The 23,116-nt window shown below is 42.2% G+C and overlaps 1 protein-coding gene across 1 annotated transcript in view; it reads left to right on the forward strand.

Annotated features, from left to right (window-relative positions):
- Positions 1 to 23,116, forward strand: part of PTPRS (protein tyrosine phosphatase receptor type S) — a 366,190-nt gene that overhangs the window by 85,313 nt on the left and 257,761 nt on the right. Inside the window, exons 4-5 of the mRNA XM_083179390.1 lie at positions 12,651 to 12,792; positions 20,527 to 20,715. Of these exons, the coding sequence (XP_083035516.1) occupies positions 12,651 to 12,792; positions 20,527 to 20,715 (331 nt within the window). The remainder of the gene's footprint in view (positions 1 to 12,650; positions 12,793 to 20,526; positions 20,716 to 23,116) is intronic.

Genomic DNA, 23,116 nt, shown 5'->3' on the forward strand with positions numbered 1-23,116 from the left:
ATGTGTTGGCAAACATAATCATGTCCTCCTTATTCTCTTCATGTGATACTGCCTTCAGCAGGTCATCTCGTCTAAGGGAAAGGCACCTTGTTCTCGCATTACTGATATCCTCAGCACTATATCCCCTCTCTGCAAAACATTTGCTCATTCCATCGATAACATCTGTCAAGTCTGACTCTTGTGAAGTTATCCGTACTGCCCTAAGCAGTTGGGCATATGGGAGTCCAGATTTGAGCGGTTGAGGATGGAAGCTAGAGGCCAATAATAAACTGTTCCTGTCGGTTGATTTCTTAAACAGTTTGGTTACAAATTGCCCATCATTGATAGCTATAGATACATCAAGAAAGTCTATAGACTCATAACTAGCAGAATGGGTAAACCTGATAGAGCCAGGGAGGGTGTTAAGCTGCCTGACAAACTCATCCAAAAGCTCCTCACCTCCGGTCCAAACAAAAAATAAATCATCGATGTAGCGTACATACATCGAAATAAAACGTGAAAAATTAACATCTGACATTATAAAGCGACTTTCGAAATCATACATAAAAAGATACATAAAAAGGTTCGCATACGATGGGGCCATGTTTGACCCCATCGCGGTCCCCTTAAGCTGTAAATAAAAATTATTATCGAAAAGAAAATAATTTTTATGCAAAATGACTTCAATAAGTAAAATCAAAAATTTAGAAACAGGACCGGAGTAGTGAGCGCTCGAGGATATTATCCGCCTGATAGCAGCTACCCCCTCCTCATGGCCTATATTTGTATATAGGCTGGTGACATCCATGGTCACCAGCATGCTGTTGGTGAGTGGCCTGCCAAAATCGGACAATTTATTCAAAAAGTGAGTGGTATCTCGCAACCAAAATGGAGTGTTCTGAACCACAGATTGTAAATATTAATCAACATATTGTGAAATTGGCTGACATAGAGAGCCAATAGAGGAAATTATGGGTCTCCCAGGGGGTGACACCATGGACTTGTGAATCTTGGGTAATACATAGATGAGCGGGATCCGCGGAAATTCCTGTGTTAAGAAATCCGCTATCCCCTCATCTATCCACCCATTTAACAGACCCAGATTGATGATCGAGTCTATCTCAGTCTTATATTTGGAGGTAGGATCATAAAGGAGTTTTTTATAACACGTCTCATCTTTCAACTGACGCAAGACTTCATTTATATATTCCTCGCGGTCCAATACCACTATGCCCCCGCCTTTGTCGGCGGGGCGAATAATGGTGGTTTTGTTTTCACGCAGTGACTTCAAAGCAGCCATCTCCTTGCGTGTAAGGTTGGATCGCTGTATCCTTGATCTCCTAATTTCTGGTAGGATGTCATTACGAACCAATCGCATAAATGTTTCAATGGATGCGTTAGTACTTGGTGGGTCAAAAGATGAGCGTGTTCTGAAGGGGGTGACCTGTTTAGGGTCAGATTTATGTCTAGAAAAGTGATCCTTTAACCTTAACTGTCGATGAAATCAATAGAGTTCAGTCTCACAATCGAAGGCTTTCTGTTTAAACGTAGGGACAAATGTCAGTCCTTTGTTAAGCACTTCTAACTCAGATTGTGTAAGCTGGTAATTCGACAGGTTAAACACCACTATTTCCCCCTCCCCTTTCGTCCCTTTGATTTTTCTATGTTTTGAACCCCCTCTCCTGCAAGGTTTATTCCTCGCGCTTTGTTGCGAGTGGAGGTTCCTTCTCCTAAAAAAGAAGACATATTTACACCCCTAGGTAATTGTTCTGACTCACTCTGAGATGAATCCACATCAGTGAATTCCACCTCTGTCCTTTTCCTATTGCCAAAACCACCTCTCCACGTTCTTCTAATTGGTTGGCCAGTCAGCCATGGATATACTCTCGCATCTCTGTAGTCCTCTTTTACCTTTCTATACTTGCTTTTCTTAAAGCTAAGCAAATCTGTCTTAAATTTGGACACTGAGTCCTCCAATTTAGCCAGCCACTCACCCCCGGCATCAGCGTTCAGGCATGCAACGCCACTGCTTTCACATAAATCAATTTCTTGCTGTACACTGACAATATCTTTGTTCACCTGCTGGATGACAAGGACCATCAGATCCTTACTACATTGATTTAAAATCTGACACCACTGGGTACAGAATTCCTTATTTGATCGACCCAACGTTGGCTGGTTTCTAACCCGAAATCCACGTGGGATCAGGTTATCTTTATGATACTGGGACAGCGTAAGTCCATGGAGTTCCAGTTCGACTAAACGTTTACGTAACTGTAACAAGTCGGCATAAATTTCCCCAGGGGTATCTTGGTCGAATGCCTTCTGATAATAATAAGGTAGTTGTACTTTGAATGGGTGCCCTCAAAGACAGTAGCAGCTGCCAATATATGTTGCAGGGTAGCGGCACTCACGTCACATCAATAATCAGATACTGTAGTCTGAAGTATATCAACGTTTCGCTAACTATTAGCGTCTTCAGGATCCTGAAGACGCTAATAAAGTTAGCGAAACGTTGATATACTACAGACTACAGTATCTGATTATTGATGTGATGTGAGTGCCGCTACCCTGCAACATATATATATATATATATATGTGTTGCAGGGTAGCAGCACTCACGTCACATTTTTTTCAAACTTGCTTTCCTGGGTGCCTTTAGCAGGAATAGATATAGACGACGGAACGCCATGGCACTCCAGACAATAAATCAATGATAAAACTTCTTTATTGAAGCACAGCAAACAGCAACGTTTCGATACTTAATGTCGTCTATATAATATGTGCGTGTCTGTTGCATTGCGGACACACCGTGGCACTCAGAGCCACCAAATTCAGCAACAAGATACCTCTGGACCCGGTGGTGTGCACCTTGAAGCCGTTTTTGGGAAATTTCACTTAGAAATTTAAAAAATACCAAGTTTTAATTTGCCTTCATTGATGATCTGGGGAAAAGATCGACGATCTGGGAAACCGTTGACGAAGGAACACCTGATTTCATTGCTGTCATTGAGTATGAATGACACATTCTAACATTATGGTGAAGACTTTAAACAATTAGGAATAATTGAGGATATACATAGACCGCACATAACACACACAGATATACATTGTAGACACACACACACTACACCACATACGCACACATAGCACACAACACACACATATATATACGTAGCGCACCTCACACACTTACACATAGGACAGATACACACAACAAAACACACACATAACACACTACATGCCGTACAACACAAACCCATATACACTACAACACACACCCAAAAACAGTACAACAAACACACAGAACACACACTTAAACATTGTGCATATACAGAAACACACAGAACACACACACTCTAAACATTGCCAGGATACGCACAGCACACTACACACACATATATACGTAGCGCACCTCACAAACGTACACATTCGGCAGATACACACAACACACACACATAACACACCACTCACAGTACAATACACACCCACATTCACAATAACACACACCCAAAAACAGTACAACACACAGAACACACACACTTAAACATTGCACAGATACACACAGCACACTACACACACATTTATACGTAGCACACCTTACGCACTTACACATTGCGCATACACACAACAGTAGGATTAAAAAATAAGTTCTGATTCAAACTGATAATTGTTTGGATGGTGGTATCCAAACAATTATCAGTTTGAATCAGAACTTAATTTTTAATCCTACTTTCATTTCTTGATTGTACTTCTATGTACACTTATATTTTTTTTCACGATTTATTGAGTAAATTGTACACTTATCAACATATCAAATTTTTATCTCAGTGTTATTCTTTAACTTCTTACACTCCAAACCTTTTCAATACACCCATTGATGATTGCGATGGCTGGATCGGTGGATTGGCCCGGCGGGTGTAGGGAAGAATTTGGCCCATTGCACCCATTCCCAGTGGTGCATTGCAGTCCAGGTAGCATGCCTCGCGTCATGACGTCATGTGGCCAGGCCCGTGGACCTGCTCCCACACTCAGGGGCTGCCCCACTGTTTGGTAGAGATGGCCGGTGCATGTGCTTTACAGATCTCCAGACCTCAGAGACTGCTGCAGGCAGGATCGGTGAGGGGAGCGACAGTGGCAGGGAGCGGTGAATTTTTAATTAATTATGGCACGATAAGTAACGCCCACCCCGGTCACCACGCACTCAGCGCCTGTAATTACACACCCTAGAAACTGTACCATTGAAAGTATAGAAATGGAGGTGTGGTCATGCCCCCTTTCCCGTGGGCACGTCCCTTTCTGATTTTGTACCGATTTCTGACCCTCAGATGTTGGAGGGTATGTCATAGGTACTAAATCTCAGGAGTGGAATTCATCAACACATACAAGTTTTCAACTCAGGAGCATTATGTTTCAAACAACAACACCACACCTGATTTCATTGCCATTATTGAGTATCAATGCAAACACATTCTAACATTATGGTGGAATATTTAACAAATCACAATCTTAGGTCTTTGGCACAGCATATTGTAAGATGAGATTTTTCAGAAATTTTGGAAATAAAAAAACCCCAACGTTTTCCCGGGCAACGCCGGGCGGGTCAGCTAGTATAAAATAAACAATTGAATTTGTGGAAATCTAATAGTTGTTTTAGAAACCTAAAATCCATATCCACTTCCCACTAAGGTTTACAGTAAATCTAGGTAGGTTTTGAGTATTGCGAAGAGATAGATATAAATAATATGTATATTATAAAGGCTTTCCGGCACAGAGAGTCAACACAAAAGTTTCTAATAGTGAGGGTATTAAAACTGGGTAGAATTGAAAATGATAAGGCATGTTTTAGCTGCAAATAGCGATAGTCAATAATATGTCTGACTAAGCTGATCATATGAACAACACACTGAGTACCACTGACCCCACTGAAGTTATTCTGTAAAGCAGCTAGTTCGGACAGTATTCTCAAGCTACTCAAATAACTATCAGGGTCTAATCTAAGAGCCTCTATCATGCAGAAGAGCAGCCACCTCATTTTAATTGTTTGTATTAATAATGAGTTGCTAGATGCAATAATTCTGTTTTACAACAATGTAAATAGTGTGCAGAAATGGGTCGATGCTGAACAAAAGGTAACCTACTGTATGAAGCTAGCAGCAATATAGATTCCACATGTGTAAGAGCACTGCTGTCCATGTGTCTCAATATGTTACAGTATTTATAATGGGTTATGGGGACAAGTGAGCGAATATATCTTACAGTACGTTTGTGGAGAATGTGGGGCGCATATGTGTTAGACGCTTGTGTTTCCCATTCCCAGGACACGGTGCACCGGGATGCGTCGCTGCGGTGTTGCAGATAACCGTGGATCCATACTGTAGATTACACACTGGAGTACCGAGGGGACAAAATGGCTACCAGGCATCAGCCAGGGTTACATGGGAGCCCACAACTAGGGAGCTAGCAATGGTATAGGTTGTCTAAGGATCGAACACAGGTCTCCAGCATGGAGAGCAGCACACTTCTCCACTAGCCTATGACACCTGGTGATATTGACCTGTGCTAATGAGTCTAGGTAAAGCCCACAGTATTCAGCATCAGCTAGGCAACTGCAGGAATTTATGTTTATGGAAAAACGGCCCATTTGCCACTGCAGTGTTCATGAGAATGAGACGCTCGAGTGTCTCAAACACAATACCCATTCTGCATTTGTGTTCACAGTATTCAGTACCTTACCCCTTCCCTGGGAGACTGCTCTTTTGACAGAGAAGGAGGTTTGCATGAATGCAAAGGAAGGACTGATACAGTATTTGGTCTGGCTGGGGAAATGCAATATAGAGAAAGCATGAGTACTGCTCATAACATTAAACAGTATGTTGTTGGCCGTGCACATGGAGAGGCATGGATAGGTTTTAAAAAACAAAAACAGGATTTTTTGTGTGTGCCTAGTTATATTAAATATAAATGTTTCCATATGTGAATTTTACTATGTGAAGGAGCATGCTATTTTTATTCATGTGCTGACAGCACATGAATATATATATATAATTGAAATCATTACATATGCACGACTGGGAGCGTTGCAAGCGGCTCCCTACCTGCGTGCCCTTCTAGCTCTCCTGGGGGGCAGCTTGTGCTGCCTGGGTCCCGGGGAGCCCTCCTCCCTCCCCCACATATATTCTGGGGCAGGCAGGGAGATTTCCATCTCCCTGCCTGCCGCCGTCCCCTGGCTCCCTGTGGCATCCGCTGCAGGGGTTAAGTATCGCGAGCCCCTACGACATTGAATACTGTGACAGTGAGGGCTGGCAGCGAAGGCTCCAGTCCTCCGGAACACAGCGATTGTGCAGTGAATCGCTGCACATGCCGAGTATTCACATTAAATACTGCCCTATGTAAAGAGTGATCCCATGCCGACAGAGCAGTAATGCCGCTCACCAAGGATGAGCATCTTAAACACAGGAGCGTCCCATCCTGGATTTGTGTTCAGCATCGGCTACGGGAACTGCAGGATACTATGTTTATGGAATAATTTGCCTAGGTAACACAAACATTACACGCCCCATTTGCCCGTGCTTGAATTGTACAGTACAGATGGAGCCACATCGATGGGGAAATGGGGTGAAAACACGCCCCATTGTTGGCAAATGGCGCGGTTCCATCTGTATATCAATCCACCAATGGATTAATGGAGCATTGTCCACCCATAGGTGGAGATGTGTATTGCATGGACATTGAATTGTGTGTATCAACGCACCTCAGCACTCCTGAGCACGCTACAAAAGTGGCATGCCAAAACCATTGCCATGGCGTGCTGGCGCACCCGATGAGCCTGGCTCTATCTGTATAAAGAAACAGGTTTGCTCCTTAACGGAGCTGGGGGTATGTCTGCACTCTATATGTAATTTTTAGATATATCTGATCAACAGATCAAAACCCCACATATTATTTAATCGATTCTGTGGGGGTGCAGTTCCCAAACAGTAATGGTTTACACAATAGGTACGAAGAAAAAAGGACTGTTATTCTGGGGACGCACTAAGACAAATAAATTTCACATAAAATTTAACTTTTAATAGATCATATCTTAAAATTCCCATTTATATGACATGATGGGAAGCCGCAGTGAATTTTGAAGAGGTTAAAAAATCACACATACAAACATATGCACACACAGATGGTGTGCTTAGTGATAAAGAGTTTAAGGAAAGGGTGATCCTAAAAAGATCCTCTAACCGAAAAATGTCAATTTTATTGATTGAGCAGGTCTTTAGTGCATGAAAAACATATGTATATGTATATTTCTTGTGTCGAAATCTCCAACAATAAAAATTCTCTGTACTTGATGTTATTCAGAGTGTGTCGATTCTTGCTAGTACTTTTATTTATCCTTGTTAGTACATTGGGTGATTATGGGCACTTTTATGTACAAGGACCCGGATAATAAATTAGTGAAGCACCCCTATGTTGTGCCTGATTCCCGGCAGATACAGTATGGTCACCTGGGTTCAAAGCCCGATGAACTCATAGGTTTATGGTACAATTCACATAATTCTCCGGTAGGTATTATAATATAGAAGAGATGGTTCTAGCTGTATATCAGTTTGAATACTTGGTCAGCAAAGATACCATCTATTATTTATAAGGTCTAGCATAAGATCTGGTAACACTTTCCTGATCAATATATTGTATATAGGAACAAGTATATATATTAATAGAGTACTGAATATTATGCTTGAATATTAATACTTGGATATGGTCACCAATATTAGGGACCGGGTGGTCTTATTAATTCTGGCAATGTTGCCTCTATTGTTGCCACCTCTCAAATATCCAGTAGGTGTTTATAGTATAATAAAGATAGTTCCAGCTGTGTAGTCGTTTAAATGCTTGCTCAGCAAGGATGTCATTTATTGTTTATAAAGCATAACATTAAATCAGAGCATTTTCCTAATCAATATATTGTGTACAGGAACAATTTTAAATATATTGGTGGAGTGCTGAATCTTATATTTAGATATTAACAATTGGAAAGAGTCACCAACATTGGGGACCAGGTGGTCTTATTAATTCTGGCAATGTTGCCTCTATTGTTGCCACCTCTCAATTATCAATATAAGCAGATCTAGGGAAACCTTGCATAGTACTAGTATAGATATTATGCAGGCAAGGCTGCCCTCTGCTGTTTGGATCTGGAACTTTATAGGATAATCCTATGTTCAGCATGACACATATCAGATAAATCTACATAGCTAAATGCATTAAAGATAATCCCTGCTAATTAACATTTCAGTTGAGGTCTAAACCGACATATGTTTCACCGCACAAGCAGCTTTCTCAAGGCCAGCCTTGAGAAAGCTGCTTGTGCGGTGAAACATATGTCGGTTTAGACCTCAACTGAAATGTTAATTAGCAGGGATTATCTTTAATGCATTTAGCTATGTAGATTTATCTGATATGTGTCATGCTGAACATAGGATTATCCTATAAAGTTCCAGATCCAAACAGCAGAGGGCAGCCTTGCCTGCATAATATCTATACTAGTACTATGCAAGGTTTCCCTAGATCTGCTTATATTGATAATTGAGAGGTGGCAACAATAGAGGCAACATTGCCAGAATTAATAAGACCACCTGGTCCCCAATGTTGGTGACTCTTTCCAATTGTTAATATCTAAATATAAGATTCAGCACTCCACCAATATATTTAAAATTGTTCCTGTACACAATATATTGATTAGGAAAATGCTCTGATTTAATGTTATGCTTTATAAACAATAAATGACATCCTTGCTGAGCAAGCATTTAAACGACTACACAGCTGGAACTATCTTTATTATACTATAAACACCTACTGGATATTTGAGAGGTGGCAACAATAGAGGCAACATTGCCAGAATTAATAAGACCACCCGGTCCCTAATATTGGTGACCATATCCAAGTATTAATATTCAAGCATAATATTCAGTACTCTATTAATATATATACTTGTTCCTATATACAATATATTGATCAGGAAAGTGTTACCAGATCTAATGCTAGACCTTATAAATAATAGATGGTATCTTTGCTGACCAAGTATTCAAACTGATATACAGCTAGAACCATCTCTTCTATATTATAATACCTACCGGAGAATTATGTGAATTGTACCATAAACCTATGAGTTCATCGGGCTTTGAACCCAGGTGACCATACTGTATCTGCCGGGAATCAGGCACAACATAGGGGTGCTTCACTAATTTATTATCCGGGTCCTTGTACATAAAAGTGCCCATAATCACCCAATGTACTAACAAGGATAAATAAAAGTACTAGCAAGAATCGACACACTCTGAATAACATCAAGTACAGAGAATTTTTATTGTTGGAGATTTCGACACAAGAAATATACATATACATATGTTTTTCATGCACTAAAGACCTGCTCAATCAATAAAATTGACATTTTTCGGTTAGAGGATCTTTTTAGGATCACCCTTTCCTTAAACTCTTTATCACTAAGCACACCATCTGTGTGTGCATATGTTTGTATGTGTGATTTTTTAACCTCTTCAAAATTCACTGCGGCTTCCCATCATGTCATATAAATGGGAATTTTAAGATATGATCTATTAAAAGTTAAATTTTATGTGAAATTTATTTGTCTTAGTGCGTCCCCAGAATAACAGTCCTTTTTTCTTCGTACCTATTGTCTATCTGTATAAACCCAGAATATGATAGATACTAAAACAACATGTAATGCCTTGCTATCCAGGTCGTGAACCTTAAGCCATACCTGCACCATACATGTACCATTGGAGATGCCAATAATAGTACAGGTAGAACATTGATTATCTGGCGCTTGTTCCGGAACCTCCTTTTAAACCCTACTTGCTATGCTGTAAAGACCCAGACTTCATCTATAAGCAGTGTATGTGATTCCTTAGCACATTTCAGCTGAAATCTTCACACAGCAGAAAATCCTGGGTGAGACACCTCGCTGTATTTAAATCTGGCAAAAAATACACATTGTTCAGCTTGCCTGGGAATCTGAAAAGGTTCTAATTGGGGGTTGTCTAGTTGTCTGGTCAGCCCGTTCAACCATCCTGGTTTGTGCCTGTAGTGGAATAACATAGCAACTTGGAGTTGATGTGGTGGGGTGTGTGTGTGTGTGTGTGTGTGGGGGGGGGGGGGGTGATGATAATCAACCAGCCTTAAAGGACCACTGTACCATTAAAAGATTGTTTTCTGTTTCCTGTTAAGTGGGCAAGAAAGTAGGCAGGTGTTAGCTAAGTCTGTCTTGGGAGTCTGGAACATTATATTAAACCTTCTAAATTTTCCCTTAAAGGGGAAACGCAGGCTACAATGGAAGAGATTCTGAAAAAGATTATTGAACTGGCAGTTGGGTAGCAAGCTCAGGTCCATAAAATGCATGATGGGCAGCAGAAGATGGCTTCAGGAGGAGTTTAAGGAGATGAGAAAGGTGGGCAGGAGAGAGAGGCTGACAAATTTTACCGCAGCTGATTACATTGAGGCATTCCTTTACAATTTTGAACAAACAGCCATGCATTTGGAATGATCTGACAGGCTAGCTCCCTGTTTAGAAGGGGAGGCACAGAGAGCCTATGTGGATATGGCTGTGGTTGAGTTATGCCTCTACCTTCGCCTTAAGAAGGCTATACACTACCGTCCAAAAGTTTGGGGTTACTTAGAAATGTCCTTATTTTTGAAAGAAGAGCACTGTTTTTTTCAATTAAGATAATATTACAGTATATTAATCAGAAATACACTCTATACATTGTTAATGTGGTAAATGACTATACTACAGATGGAGCCGACCTCATCAGAGCAGCTCCTGGAGCAGTAAGTGACACCACTCGCCACAGAATAAGGCGCACGTGTGTCAGAGACGTCTCGCGCCTCATTCCTAGCAATGGTTGAGTGAGCATGCAAGATGCTTGCGCGTCCACGATTGCTAGCTCGCCAAGCAGCCAGATCCGATGGGGCTGGCCCCATCTGTAGCTGCAAAAATTAGTTTTTAAAGTATTATCTACATAGGTGTATAGAGGCTCTTTTCCGCAACCATCACTCCAAGTGTTCTAATGGTACATTGTGTTTGCTAATCTCGTTAGGAGACTAATGAAAAAATGCTTGAAAACCCTTGTGCATTTATATTAGCACAGCCAAAAATGGGTTTGCTCGTTAGAGAAGCTATAAAACTGTACTTACTTTGAGCTAGTTGAGTATCTGAAGCATGGGTTCGAATATACTGTACTCGCAAAAATGGCAAGAAAAAGAGAACTTTCATGTGAAACTCGACAGTTTAATCTTGTTCTTCGAATTGAAGGCTATTCCATGTGAGAGATTGTCAAGAAATTGAACATTTCTTGCAACAATGTGTACTACTCTGTTCAGAGATCAGCACAAACAGCCTCTAACCAAAGTAGAAAAAGAAGTGGGATGCCCCATATAGATTTTATACTTACCGCAGTTGTGGGGTTTGTCTTCGGGTCATCTGCTCCGTTGTTGCCTAGGACTCCTCTGCTGTCTTCATTACCATTATTAGAAATCAGGAGTGGAGAAGTTGGGCAGCATGGAGACATTGCTATGCAGGACTACGTGTCAGGTGGCTCCTGGCTACTCTCCATCTGGCTGGCCAATGAGGATGGCAGTGCCACAGGACTACTCAGAGCTGTGATTCATGGTAATGGACCCAGTCCACATGTTCAGCACTGCTTTTTATTTCTGTTCTGGTCAGAGACCTTGATGAACTGCCTTTTCAGTGCTTTTAATTTGTTAAGTACTTGCTGATGAGAGCAGTGTATCCCCCTAGACACCAGCATTTAGGAGATATTTCGATACACAACTGCGTCTTTTACTGTACCAGTCACCTGGTGCTCGATTTCCTCCTCTGCCCTAATGAGCAGCAGCTCTTTGAGTTCAGCGCCATTCCAATTGCTGGCAGCCATATTGATGTTGTGCTGCAGGCTGAACAGCAGTGTGCGCTGGGGTAGCCTGTGGTGCTGTAGGAAGAGTGGAATGTGGCTGCTAGAGCTGCCTGTGGTGCAGCAGTGGAAAGTCAGCAGGACCGACATGCAGCACATGTGCACAGAACGCTGTCCTACCCTACCATGAATGCTGTTTGCAGGGCTCTGAGTGATTACATCACTCACCAGCGCAGCAGCAGTACCAATCAGTGCAGATTTTTACATTCCAAGTCAACCCATATAGGGAGCGTTTCTACTGCCCTTGAATCTGGGTGCTAAACCGGGTTATTTGACAGGACAGCTTTTCCACTAGCAGAAAACCCAGTTTGAAGCAATTCCCTGCGGAAATTACCGGGTTATTTCAGCTAGTGGAAAAGGGGTACATGCTCTACTTTGCATAATAAGGTCCTTACAAGGATCTGCTATCTCCCTCCTTTTCGACTCACAGCAATATCTAGGCGCTATTTTGACTTGACTCCTAGGATTTGTCAAGCGCTGTTATAGAGTATAGACCATATCAATGTTGTTTTTTCACGTGAATTTTAAATTTAACTGCATAAATTCAATTATTCTGTAAATACTGTTCTATATATCTGCTTGAAAATGTGTTCCAAGTGCTGGCTGAATTAATTTCTCTAACATGGCACAATTTTTGCAACTGTATTGTCCTTCCAAAATATTTACTCATTTTATTTATTCCCACAGACCATAGAATTTGATGAGGGTGCTGGTGCAGTTCTACGTATTCAACCTCTGCGAACGCCACGAGATGAAAATGTTTATGAATGTGTTGCTCAGAACATCCATGGTGAATCTACAGTCAGTGCCAAACTCACTGTTCTGAGAGGTAAAATTAATAACAGCATATACTGCAAGTCTTAGTGGTATTGGACATGTCTCCTTTTAACTTTGCTCAAATTATAAATACTAAGGGTTTTTTTATGTTCAAATTGAAAAAGTTGTACTATGTATTGTTCATAATGTATATTTTAAAAGGAAATGTGCTCACAATAATGTATTGTCATGTGGATGTTAATTTTCTATTCATTTAAAAGTGTGTCTGTAATTTAGGTGACAAATTACCATTTTAACAGATCCACATGACACATTTGACATATTGATTATCCTTTTGACAACTGTCACCAGATTCATTCTAGGCATACAGTTATCTCCAAATGTTAAGTTAAGCATGGTTACTTATTACTTATGTCCTAACTCATGGATGGATAGTGGATCCTTGCCCAGCTAAGACTAAGAATAGGGGGCTTGGAATCTAACCAGGGATTCACCAGGGTTCCTCACAAGGAGGTTTCATCTTATACCGCTTTCAGACCGCACTCCGAACACGGCATATTGCCGTGTTCGCGGGGCCTAAACACGGGTCACGGTGCGGTCTGAAAACGGCACCACGGGTCGAGCAACACGGCTATTCAACCCTGGTAATGACCAGGGTTGAACACGGCTATGACCCGTGTCAACTGCGGTGTGAACGGGTGCCTGGGTCGAGCGACCCGTGTCCCGTTCACAGTATGGAGGAGGCAGCACTGTCAGCTCCAAGTACTGCCTCCTCCCGAGCCCCTGATGACGCGCCGCAGCCCAGCACCGCCCCATGTGACGTCACCGACTCGGCAATATGCCGTGTCGGTGTGCGGAACTTTCAGACCGCATTGCCGTGTTGCTCTGGGGATGGGACCCGTGTCCTAATCCCGTGTGCGACACGGCATTTGCGGTCTGAAAGTAGTATTAGCTGCAACTGACACGGTATTCGTGCCCCTCTTTATGAGTTACCTTGTACAGGAGATAAATGTACATTGTGAAATGTAGAAAAGTACCAGGAGGAAGGGAAAATCAGGTCACAAGGAAGACAATGTTGAATAGGGAATCACCAAAAGCAGTACCAAAAGATCAGAATCGATTAACCAAAGTCTGACACAGAAAGCTTAAAACAAAGGTTCATGCAAACCAGCCCACGCAGCCATATTGCATTGCAGTTGCCCCAAGGCAAACAATAACAGCCACCCTTCGTGGCCACATTTCTACACCCTCTGAAAGCCACAATCTCTGGCCACACAGAGACCCTCTTACTGAAGAATTCTATGCATACAGCAGACTCTGCTGACTTGGGTGGACAGAAGCAGTCAGTGCAGGCTGAAACAGGCAGGCGCAGCAGTCAGCGCAGTCGGAGAGTACATGCACTCCTTTGCATAATAAGATCCTTACAAGGATCTTCTTTCTAACTACTTGTCACCTCACAGCGAAATCTGGGGGCTATGGTGACCTGACTCCTAGGATTTGTCAAGCCCAGAATTTAACTACATCATTTCAGTTATTCTATAAAGACTGTTCTTTATGTCATGAAAATGTGTTCCAAGTGCTAGTTGAATTAATTTCTGAATGCACGTTGTGAAATGTAGAAAAGTACTAGGAGGAAGGCAGAATCAGGTCACAAGGAAGCCAAGGTTGAACCGGGAATCACCAAAAGCAGTACCAAAGAATCAGAATCCAGTCAAAAGGAATAACCAAAGTCTGACACAGACAGCTGGTAGCATACAGTAAAGGTCAAGTAAATGGAGCTAGGTATGAACCTGTACAGGAGTGCACCTAGGGACTTTGTTTTATAGGTGGAGTTCAAAATTGGCATCCATCAACTCCACCTTTTGGCACATCTTGCCCAGTTAGGGTACATCTAGCTCAGGCATACTGAGACTTTAAACTCCCACCCTCAAGGGGTACCAAGCAACTCACAATTGTCCTGCCAGGGTTGTTTCCCAGAGTAGCCAGGGCACCTATGCTGTCCTTTTAAGAGGTAGGCTCCTTCCCTGCTTGTTCCCAGAAGACCTGAGTTTTTGTAGGTGCCCACATGGGTGGGTGTGTATGCTGTGAGGCTACCTACTGCAGTCCCAGAAGTGTTATTTAGCTAGTGGCAGCCACAGTGTGAGTTTTCTTTAGGAATACTCTTTGCAGCGCTACAGCGTTTTCCCTTTACTCAGTACTGGGATCTCTTAAAACAGAGATCTTCTGGGCCTTGGGGAGTGCTACGCCCATTTCCATTTCATGTGTGTCAGCAGTCCCCGCTATGGCAGTAGCTATTTTTTAGGGTTTGCTGGCGCAGCTCCATCTTGAAGGATGACAGCCAGTTACAAGAGTCCCACGCAGCAGGACACCCCACTGCTGTCCCAGAAGGGGACGTACAGTGGACACTGAAGAAACAGCACTAGGAGAGGCTGCAGGGGGAGGAGTGTTCCATACATAGAAGTAGGGAACTTTGCTCTCTTCCTTGCCACAGATTGGGCCCCATTTCCACACACTACATGCAGAGCTGGGCACTTTCTACTGTACAGTTCAGTAGATGAAGTTTCTCCTGCAGTAGTACCTTTCTGTGACGAGGGTCTGCAGCAGAAAATCCAGATAAGTACCACTGCTTACAGTGCTCTGTGTTTGCACTGTGTTGTATACTATGACAGATAAGTGTAAATCTGATGTTGTTAAGGGAGGTACTGCAGCCATGCTTTTCAACTGCAAAGTTTGTGTGGTTAAACTGCTGTGTGGACAGTTGGATCAGGATGCGGTATGTACAAGCTGTGAGTCTGGTTCCAGTGAGGCTCAGTTACAGAGGACAGAGCAGTCCTAACCAAGATGGGCCACAGACCTGGGTAAATCCATGGCAGATTTGGTACAGATTCTGACTAAAAAGAGTGAGGATCTTAGTTCCCCAGTTCTACTTCCCTCATCGCAGTCTTCTCTGGGCTCCCCTTCACTCACTGCCTTGTTGCAGGTGATGCAGCACACTTAACAGGGTGTGAATAAAATGAGTTCCTATATGAAGCATGATCCATGGACTGGGCATCGGCCCTTTCCACATGTTCTCCTGAGATCTGACACTGATGGGGAAGGCGGGTGTTACCTGAGGATGACCCTTTGGTGCAGAGATAGGAGTTGGATGACTTCACACCGGGAGTGAATGATTCGATTATGGCAGTACGTCATACCTAAAGATTGCTGATGATGAACCAGTTCAGTTAGATCGTCTTTGTAAGCACCAGCAGGGGTGACTCTTCCTCCTGATCCTGCATTGGCAGATCTGGAGAGGATTGGAAGATGCCTGACAAGTGGATAGTGGTTTCTAGAAAGTTTGGCAGTCTTTACTCCAATCCAGAGGATCATGTAAAACTATGCTAAAAAGTTCCTATATTGGATGCTTTGGTTGCTTGCCTGTTTAAGGCTACAGCTTTACCAGTTCAGGGCAGAGTAACCTTTTAATCTCCAGTTGACAAGAAACTGGAAGGGTGTATTAAATCCACCTCTGAAGGGGTTAGAGTTTCCCTATGACCCTTAATAGCTTTGGCTTTGCCTTTCCAAGGCTATGGGTGCGTGGTCTGATGTCTGAATTGAAGGTATATTTGTTTCTGCTACTACAATTGCTGCTCTCAGAGCTTTGTGGCTGAAAGCTTGGGAAGCAGATATTGAATCTAAGCGGTCTCTTGAGGCTCTGACTTTTAATGAAGACCTTTTGTTCAGCTTGGGTCTCGAGTCTTTTATGCAACAGGCAACTGGAGGAAAAAGTACTTTTCTTTCAGTCCCTGCGGGAAAATAGGCTGCTTCTAAGTTTCAGACATTTCGGTCCTCCTTTCATGAGGGAGCATCCGGTAGGGGACAGGCTACCAGAGGTAAATTCTCTTCTAGTCGATTTAAATTTTCCAAATCCAAGTTGTTGTTTTTTTCCAAGAAACCGAACTCCAAGTCCGAGGACAAATCTTTTGACATGACTGGGTGGGTGTCCCTCAGTATAGGATCAGAGTGGGGGGTCGCCTTCTGTGGTTTTGGACCAGCTGGTTCCAATCCACTCAGGACCCTTGGATATGAAGAGTGGTATCAGAAGGTTACAGGATAAATCTCAGTGGCGTGGCTCATAGACTTTTCCTTCCCACTACTCTTCCCAGTGATTCTCAGATGAGACAAGCCCTTATGAGGGCTGTGGATTATTATGTTCAGAATGGAGTGGTGGTTTTGGTAGCATGGGAAGAACGAAAAAGGATTTTATTCGATCCTCGTTTTGGTTCCCAAACCAGACGGGTCTTTAAGACCCATCTTGAACCTGAAGTCCCTCAACAAGCATTTGAGGGTGGATCACTTCAGGATGTAGAGTCTGCAGTCTGTCATTCAAAGCATGGAACAGACGAAGTTCTGATGTCTGTCGACATTCAAGATGCTATTTAAATGATTCCATTTGGGAGAAATATCAGTCCTTGCTACGGTTTTCCGTACGTTCAAGACATTTTCAGGCCCTGTTATTTGGTCTGGTGACGGCACCCAGGAACTTTACAAAGATCATGGCGGTCATGATGGCCTTGTTGCATCTTCAGGGTATTGTCATTATTCTCTATTTGAACAACCTCCTTTTAAAGACGGAGTAAGAACAGTCACTGCAGAAATATCTGCAAGTTATGGTTCGATTTTTTACAGGATCACGGCTGGATCCTAAACTTCAGGAAGTCCCAGTTGCTTCCATCACAGAGGTTGCAGTTTCTTGGAGTCCTTTCAGATACCCATTTGCATCTCAAGTTTCTCCAGGGAGTCAAGACCAGAACTCTTCAACAGCTAGTTTTTCTCGTTCCGTCAGTTTGGACATGTCTCAGACTGTTGGGCAAAGTGGTTGCTACCTTTAAGTCCTTACAGTATGCTCGGTTCCACTCCAGCAGTTTTCAATGGATCATTCTAGGGAGTTGGTCTAGGAATCTGAAGTCCATGAAGCAGGAGTGTCTGACGTTGTCTTGCAAGACACGTCTTTCCTTCCAGTGGTGGTTGGATTTGGACAACCTCTTGATGGACAGGTCTCTGCTGACCTGGTCTTGGGTGGTAGTGATGACCGAAGCCAGTCTCGTGGGTTGGGGTGCAGTGACCACGCATCTCCGACTTCAGGGTTTCTGGTTGCCAGAGGAGTCTGTTCTACCCACAATGTACTGGAACTTTCTGAGGGCTCTTCAACAAGTCCAGTCCAACAATGCCACGGTAGTGGTGTATATGAACCATCAGGGTGGGACTTGCAGCTGGGCAGCCATGCTCGAACTGTCCCAGATCCTGAGGTGGATGGAAGCCCATATGCCGTTTCTGTCTGCAGTTTTCATTCCAAGAATCCAGAATGTGGAGGCAGATTTCCTGAGCAGGAAGGGGAGTGGTCCTTACACCCAGATGTTTTTCAGGCCTTAGTGAAGCATTGGGGGTCACTGGAGTTGGATTTGGTGGCTTCCCCACAGATTTGTCAGGTTCCTCGGTTCTGTTCCAGGGACAGAGATCCCAGGGTTTGGTGGACGCCCCTGGGTGTTAAGGCCGTCCTATGGGTTTTTCAGTTTCCCATGATAGCAAGAGTGCTGAAAAGGATAAAGTCACAGAAGTCTCCGGTTATTGTTGTCACTCTGGATTGTACTCTGACATATTCAGGTTGTCAGCAGCACCAAGCTGGCATCTTCCTCTAAGACCAGACTTGTTACGGCAGTGTCCATTTCTGCATCAGGACCTCGCTCGCTTGGCTTTGATGGCGTGGCTTTGGAGGCCTCCTTATTAAGGAAGAAGGGGTTTTCAGAAGCGGAGGTCCATACAATGTTACGGGTTTGTAAGAATGTTTCTTCCAACAACTATCATAAGGTTTGGAAGAAATATATTCAATGGTTTGAATGCCAGAAAGTTCACACTTTCGGTTTTATACTGTCCAAGGGTACTAGAGTCTCTTCAGGATGGCCTTATGGCTGGATTGAGTCTTAAATCGTTAAATGTTCATATTTCAGCCTTCTCAGTTTTCTTTAAATAATGTGTGTCTCTTTTACTGGCGGTACAGACCTTTATTCAGGGTGTGGTGCATATTTAGCTGCCTAAACCCCTTCCGGTGGCTCTGTGGGGCTTGTCCTTGGTTCTTTCTGTGTTGTGGCGAGCTCTGTTCCAGCCATTGCATTCAGTCGACTTAAAGTTTCTCACTTAGAAGCTTACTCTTCTATCAATTGCTTCAGCCAGAAGGGTTTTGGAATTGGGGGCAATGCTTGTAAGCCACCTTTCCTAGTTTTGCATGATGATAGAGCTGTTCTACGAACAGTTCTGTCTTTTTTAATCCGTGGTGGTGTTGGCATGTCATCTGAACCAGGAGATTATTCTCCCAGTTTTCTGTCCTCCGTTGGAGGTTAAAATACAGGTTTTCCTTGGTAGGGTGGCTTCTTTTCACAAGACTGATTCCTTGCCGATGTAATTTAATGCTCATAAGAGAAGTTGGCCGGCCTCGAAGCAGAGCATTACTCGTTGGTTGAGGTCTGTGATTTTGTTTGCCTATGCAAAAGTCGGTAGACCGGTTCCATCTATGATCAATGCCAATACCACAAGGTCAGTTGTTTCTTCCTGGGCTGTGTGTCATGGGGCTTCGGTGAAGCAGCTGTGCAAGGCTGTTCACATATTTACCAAATTCTACCGTTTTCATGAGTTTGCATCAAAGGATGCTTCCTATTGGCGAGCAGTTTTAAATGCTGCGGACCTGAGCGTACCTTCACAAAGAACCGGCTCTTGAATGTCCCATGGTTAGCTGTGTCACCAGGAAACAGGAAGGAGACAAAGATTCTGTAAGAACTTACCGCTTCTATTTTTCTAGCAATATTGTGCTATTGTGATGTTTTCATTTATATGTCATTTAGTCACCAACATCTGCAACCTATTGAGGAATTCCATCCTACAAATTTGCTTTTCTTTAACAGATGTCCAGTATTCAGGAGTGCATTGGCAACAAAATTTACCAGGAAGCTTAACTTTGAATTACATTGACTTCAAACAAAACAACGTACCCTTTGCATGATGAAGAGTAGGGACACCCACACTATTTGCACCTGTGATCCAAAATAATTTTGTACCACCTGCTGCCTTACCTGCTTCTGCTCCACGGAAGGTTTCTGTCCTCCATGAGCTCGCCTGTCCAGAATTTTACCCTATCGACATTCTTGTGTCGGACTGATGACTGTCAACTAATCCTATTACATCAATCTCCTGCATCCAGGCAAAACATTCATCAGAAAGTAGGAGCTGGAAAAAATATGTATTTCAGCCAATAATTTCTGCTCAGGCAATTTTATGTATCTGTGCCAGAATACATATTAGATAAGAACTTTGTATGATTCTTCTAAATTTTGATACCATAAAAATGTTGTATGGGGAGGGAGATTTTAATACAGTTGATAATAGCAAAGGAAGAATATGGTGTGTGGGAATAGCAACATTTGTTTTTAAAATTGCTCAAATGATTTTCAGATGCTATCTGCATATAACTGGCCTCAACTGCAATTGCTCTGTTTTGCCAGGCTTCTGTATCCTGCAACAAACGCAAATAAGGAAGAGATACAATTTCCCACAACAAAGCATAATTTTCCTAATGGTTGTCTGGTAGTATTATCATCAACCAAATATGCCTGTCTGAGGACTTTGTTGAGGAAATTCTATTTCTATTAAGTTAAAATTTGGAAAACTGTTTCTTAGGTGTTTTTGAGTCCATAGTACTTAATGTAAACACTATCTAAATATCTAATAATGTCTTCTCCATGATCTTTGTCTGCAGAGGACCAGCTGCCTCCTGGTTTTCCAAATATTGATATGGGACCACAGCTCAAGGTGGTTGAGCGTACAAGAACAGCTACAATGTTGTGTGCTGCAAGTGGCAATCCAGATCCTGAAATTACCTGGTTTAAAGACTTTCTTCCTGTAGATCCTGCCACCAGTAATGGAAGAATAAAGCAACTAAGATCGGGTAAGAAGAACAATGACACGTGTCGGGTACAGTATAGCTGTCCATAACAGAAACACAGAAATTTTTTTTCCGTACAACATAGGAGTTCAATAAAAAGTCAAAATATGTTTCTACAATAATAATAAACAGTTGTGTGTGTGTATGTATGTGTGTGTGTGTGTGTGTGTGTGTGTGTGTGTGTGTATATATATATATATATATATATATATATATATATATATATATATATATATATATATATATATATATTTCTAGAGGGTGTATATAGCAACATGGCATTAAAGTAGTTTTCACATGCAATTCTTAAACTCATTCCTTATAGACATTCCCTATAGGTACAATATGTGTCAGCATTTGTATACAAATAGGTGAAATGGGAAAAAGACCATACTGTAGCTGTTCAAATCTCATAAAAATGTGTAAGCCCTAATAAATATTGCATCAATTTTATTAACTTAAATCAGGCAGTATAATGTCAGGTAATCAAATAGAACAAAAATTACAGCTTAAAAGGCACTGCAACAGTAGGTAATACATAATCATAAAAATAACAAAAAAATCATTAAAAACCACCATGAATGGAAAATGAATGGAAAAAATTCTTAGCTTTCAGGAGAGGTGCAGTCTGGGAAGGCCCAACATGTTTCGTCCAATGGGCTTCATCAAGGGTATATGTAGAAAGTAGTGCTTAAGTCGTACAATTTTTCTTTTTAATTATATAATGGATTCTCTGTTTTAATATTTTAGTATATATTTCTTAATATTTAAAAAGATTATTAAAAATAACCATAAAATACATTATTTTTGGACATATAGTGTTCCTTCTAGGAACATGGGCTGGCAGTGTGCTGCTGCACTGGGCAGCGTCAAGGGGGCGGACCAGGCCCACCGACGTCACTGCTGTTCTGGGCGGTCCCCCGGTGTCACAAAAGGGGCGTGCCCGGACCACGCCATGACAAAAAAAGGGACGGGCCCGGCCACCGCCGTCAAGAAAAAGGGGGCAGGCCCGGCCACCGACGTCACTGAAGGGGGCGGGCCTTGCAGCCCCGAAGGCTCTGCACTGCCAGGGAAGTGCCGGGCATCTCTATCTACTGTGGCACCGGGCTTCCCCGGTAGCACCAGAGGAGAAGGAGGCAGGCTGTTTTAACGGGGCGCTGCCAGAGGGGCAGGGCGCATTTTGCCCTTTAAAAATCGGGAAGAGAGCAGCGCCCCGCTAAAACAGCCTAGCGGGAACACTAGACATATGTATCTGTTCTTATTGTTGTTACTAGAGAAATTATTAGGACATTTGACGATATCTGACTTCTGCTGTAAAAAGTCACAGTCCGAGCATATGATAGTCCAATTTATCAATTCTGGAGGATTAGGATAGCACTGTCCATAGGCTTAGAACAAATCTCAATCGGTGCCCTAGGTGGAAAGCATATTTGCCTGAGTATGGTCAAAAGTGGAGATGTAGGGCCATTTGTATTGCGGTGCAAGTCCGTTGGCCAAACTCAGAGTTTTTTTATTTTAAAGGGCAGTCATTTACAAGGCAAAACCATGCCTTATAAATGGCTTGGTGAATTCTATCTGACAAAACGTATTGGGCTTTTCAAAGACTGCACCTCCTATAGAAATCTAAGAATTTTCCTTTTTTGTTTAAACTACGTTTTCTGCCTTTTTTGGGGATTACCATTTAATTGATTTTCAATTGAATTTTTATATAGTAACATAGTAATTAAGGTTGAAAAAAGATGTTAGTTCCAGAATTTTACTGCCCTAATGGTGAAGAATCCTCTTCTTAATTCAGTACGGAATTTCTTTTCCTCAAACCTCACATGCCCAAGTGTCCTAAGTATCCAGTGTCCAGTGCCTGTTAGTGAACAAATCATCTTCCAGTTTCATATGATTCCCAATCCTGTATTTGAACATACTAAACATATCACCTCTCAACCTCCGTTTCTCCAGTGAAAACATATTTACCCTGGTTAACCTATCTTTGACCTTTTACTAGCTTAGTCGCCCTTCTCTGTACCTTTTCCAATTCATTGATGTCCTTTTTAATGTGCGGTGCCTAGAACTGAACATAGTATTCCAAGTGTGGTATTACCAATGCCTTGTAAAGAGGCACCATCACATTGGCATCCCTTGAATCCATTCGCCTTTTAATGCATGCCAGTGTCCGGTTTGATTTTGCTGCTGCACTTCAGCAGTGTGCACTATTACCCAATGTTTCCTTTTCTACAGCAAAATTCCCTCATATGTCACCTTTAATTGACTGTATGTCTAAGGGTCTCTGATTTGAATGTAATTAATTTATTCTGTGCAAATTTAGCAATTTTTTATGCTAGGATTTTATTTAAATAAAATAAATGTTTAAATAAATTAATTTTATACTCTTAATCTAATATATTTATAT

This window comes from Crinia signifera, chromosome 1, assembly GCF_055691185.1.
Source record: "Crinia signifera chromosome 1, ASM5569118v1, whole genome shotgun sequence".
NCBI classification, from domain to species: Eukaryota; Metazoa; Chordata; class Amphibia; order Anura; family Myobatrachidae; genus Crinia; species Crinia signifera.